The following is a 3178-nucleotide window of genomic DNA, read 5'->3' on the forward strand; positions in this document are numbered from 1 at the left end:
ACACATCTGACTATCCTGAGGAGGCAGTTTTTTATGTTCCTCTGGCTCTGATTGTGCTCTGACAGCACTGATGGTTTAAATGAAGTAAACAAGTCTGAACAAGGGTCTTGTCTAAAGCTTGTGCAGGACCATGTTCAGGCTTTCTACAGCAGGGACCCTTCTGGTAACCATCTTCTGCAGAGGGCAAACGGACAGGGCTGGAGTAGGATCTCTGATGCAAAGGCCTGATGGATATAAAAGCAAATGCTGCAAAGAGAAAGGGAAACCCACTTCTCCATGGCAATAGCAGGTAAGACAAGAAAGAGGGGTTTAAAATGAAGTGCAATGTCAGATGTCCTGTTTAGCCTTTGGAGAAACCTCTTCCAACATTAGGGATAGCAAGGCATGCAAAGGGGAGCTCTCTGAGGCAGTTCAAGCCTGGCTGATCTTGCCTTGATATTTAAGACTCTTCCCGAAGTTCATTCCATCCCTATTTCCTATCATTTTATAAGCTATTCCAGAAAGCAGATACATTTTCCTGGGATTAAACTAGCCTGACCAGTGAAGTTGTCCTCTGTTTCAGGCCTTGCATCATACAAATACAATTTTTCTTTTATTAAACCCAGGCTGCTAATAGTTTTAGTGTAATTTGCTCATGTGTAGAAATACCTGGAATTCCCAGGAAATTCCTGCCTTAGCAGGTAGTCCTGGATCAGCCAATAAGCAAAAGTTCACAAAAAGCATAGCTAATGTTCATACACCTATATATGGGCACATAACATTTAAAAAAAAAAAAAAAAAAAATGGCAAAGCCACAAGCATGTAAACTCACAGGTAGCCCTTGCTGAAGAGAAGTTAAGCTATCCCAGCCCTTTCCAACTTTGTTTTTTGGGGCACCAGGCATTTCCCAGAGGAGGAGACCCTTTTTCTCACTTTCATTAGCTTGCTTTTCCTTCTATGAACAAGAATCAGTCCATGAACACAGTTATCCACAGATACTGCTGTCAGAGACAGCTAGTTCAGACTACATTTCTGAGCTAATTGGATATGCCAGGATGCAGGAGAAGAAATGGACTGGCAGTTTCCATGGTAATTCACTACCCTATTAAAAATAATCAATATAATGAGAGTAGGAAGTAGCAATTTGTAACCACAGAGCAGGGAAGCGGCGACCAGATTCACGTTGTCCACACCATATCAATATGGTGTTGAGATGCTAAAGTGGAACCAGAAAAACAGAAAAATACAGAAAACTACCTGATTTTTAAAGGGTTGGTGCATCCACAAATGTTCATGATCATGAGCAGGAATTGCATGTGTCAGCATCTCTGAAAAAAAGAAGGCCCTAACAAGTGTATACATGAATGCACTATCAGGATATGGACCATGGCAAGAAACAGCCTGCTTGTATGCAGGTTTATTTACAGTCAGTTTTAGTCAATACAATTCTATTTCTAATGAGATGCCAGAGCACAAACCATTTTCCAAGAACACTTACATCAGTAAGAAAAGACCTATAAACCCCAATGAAAGTCTCAGGAGGCTTGTTTTAAGACATTATAGCCTTGACAGTTATGAAGTAAATAAAGCTGTTTTCCCATCTGTAAGCAGATATTTTGAGGAGTCAAATATGATGAGAATTTTTAGCCTTAGTGCCAGGTATTCATACTATTTTTTTTCTTGTTCAGTAGAGTTCATCAAATGCATGCTTTGTTTTTATAATGTTAAGTGATTCTCATTGTTTTCATGGAACAAATGCCATTTCTTCCAGCTGGATTTCCAAAAGAGCTTGCTGCTCAGGCACATCTGATTTTTACAGAATTTTACCTTATTGTTTTCTTTAATGAAGTCGCTGCCTTTGGCAAATGCCTCCCCATGCAGCATCACAGGCAGGCTTCTCACCACCTCTCTATTTGGAGGGCTACCACACAGCAGTTCCCTTGGTGCACACTGACACCTATACGTATCTCTTTGAACATGAAATTAAAATGGGGCTCTCTAATGTCACATGCAGTAAACAAGATATTTGAAATGAAGGAGAGTACTTAACCACTATATTTGCTAATGCTTTTTAAAGTTTTCAGCACATTTTAGCGCAGAAAAAATCCTTAGGAGGAGAGCTCCAGTGAGTGGTGTCAGCCTGTGCCATCTGCTGAACTTGTTCATCAGCAGCCTCTGCTCTGGGGTGCTAAAACACAGTGGCTTTTGTTAGGGGTGTGCATCTCCACGGGCACTAGGATAAAGGCACTGGCACAGCTTGGGGGGTGGCTTTCCATACAGTCAGTGGTACCAGACGGGGAAGGGTTTTTCTGCCCTGTGATCAGCCATACTCCCCATCTGTCCTTGGTACATGTACCAGGTTAGTCATCCTCCCAGTGACGGGGTGGGGGCACAGAGAGGACGGGTTGCAGGGTGTGGGGTGGGAGCACGTGTGGCACCAGCCAGTGACAGTGGCAATGCTCCTGCATCCTGCCTGGCTCACCTGCCTCTGCACTGCCCGGCATGGCTGCACCCCTCTGCTGCCAGCCTCTGCTCTCTGGGCTTCAGCCGAGAGCCTCCAGGGACAGCGGCTGCAGAAATGAGCCAAAAATCCACAGGCAATGCCACGTGCATCTCTTTTTCGTGTGTGGTCTTTCCTTCCCTGTGCCAGGAACAGGATAAGCTGTGAGCTGAACAGCTGAAATTCAAATGCTCAGGGTTGAGAAGCATTCTAAAGATTAAAAGCAGCATCATGCTATCAGGTAGGTACCTTGTGAAGCTCATGACATCAAGACATCTGATGGAAAGACTACCCCCCAGTCTCCACCTTGCTCTCACGGCACTGCTTGCATGCAATTAAAATCTCTGCTCCGAGAATTTGGCAGTACCGGATGATGAAGAGAGTTGGCTGCTTTCAGGGCTGAATTCCCTTGCTTTTGTTCAGCCTTTGAGGCAGAAGGAGCCAAGCCAGCAGGAACTGGCTGGAAACCAGCCCCTTCCCAGCCAGCCAGTGCCCAACAGGGATCCGGGGTCCCCCAGACAAAGACAGGAGACATCACTCCCTGCCAGGAGAGGGTCTCCTCCTCCCCACGGCTCCGGCTTTGGGAGCGCAGCCTCTCCAGCAGCACTGCAGTACCAGGCTGGCTAAAACCACTGGTGAAACTGTACCTCGGCTCCCCACCTGCTACCACATGGTGTATGGCACAGGAGTTATCCTACA

General features: G+C 45.4%; 1 protein-coding gene across 1 annotated transcript in view; it reads right to left on the bottom strand.

The window, feature by feature from the left end:
* Nucleotides 1–2483, bottom strand: part of ECHDC1 (ethylmalonyl-CoA decarboxylase 1) — a 66211-nt gene extending 63728 nt beyond the window's left edge. The window contains exon 1 of the mRNA XM_026845740.1: nt 2462–2483. Within this exon, the coding sequence (XP_026701541.1) occupies nt 2462–2483 (22 nt within the window). The remainder of the gene's footprint in view (nt 1–2461) is intronic.
* Between the last annotated feature and the right edge of the window lie 695 nt (nt 2484–3178).

This window comes from Athene cunicularia (assembly GCF_003259725.1).
Source record: "Athene cunicularia isolate RWA chromosome 3 unlocalized genomic scaffold, athCun1 chr3_part1, whole genome shotgun sequence".
Taxonomy (NCBI): Eukaryota; Metazoa; Chordata; class Aves; order Strigiformes; family Strigidae; genus Athene; species Athene cunicularia.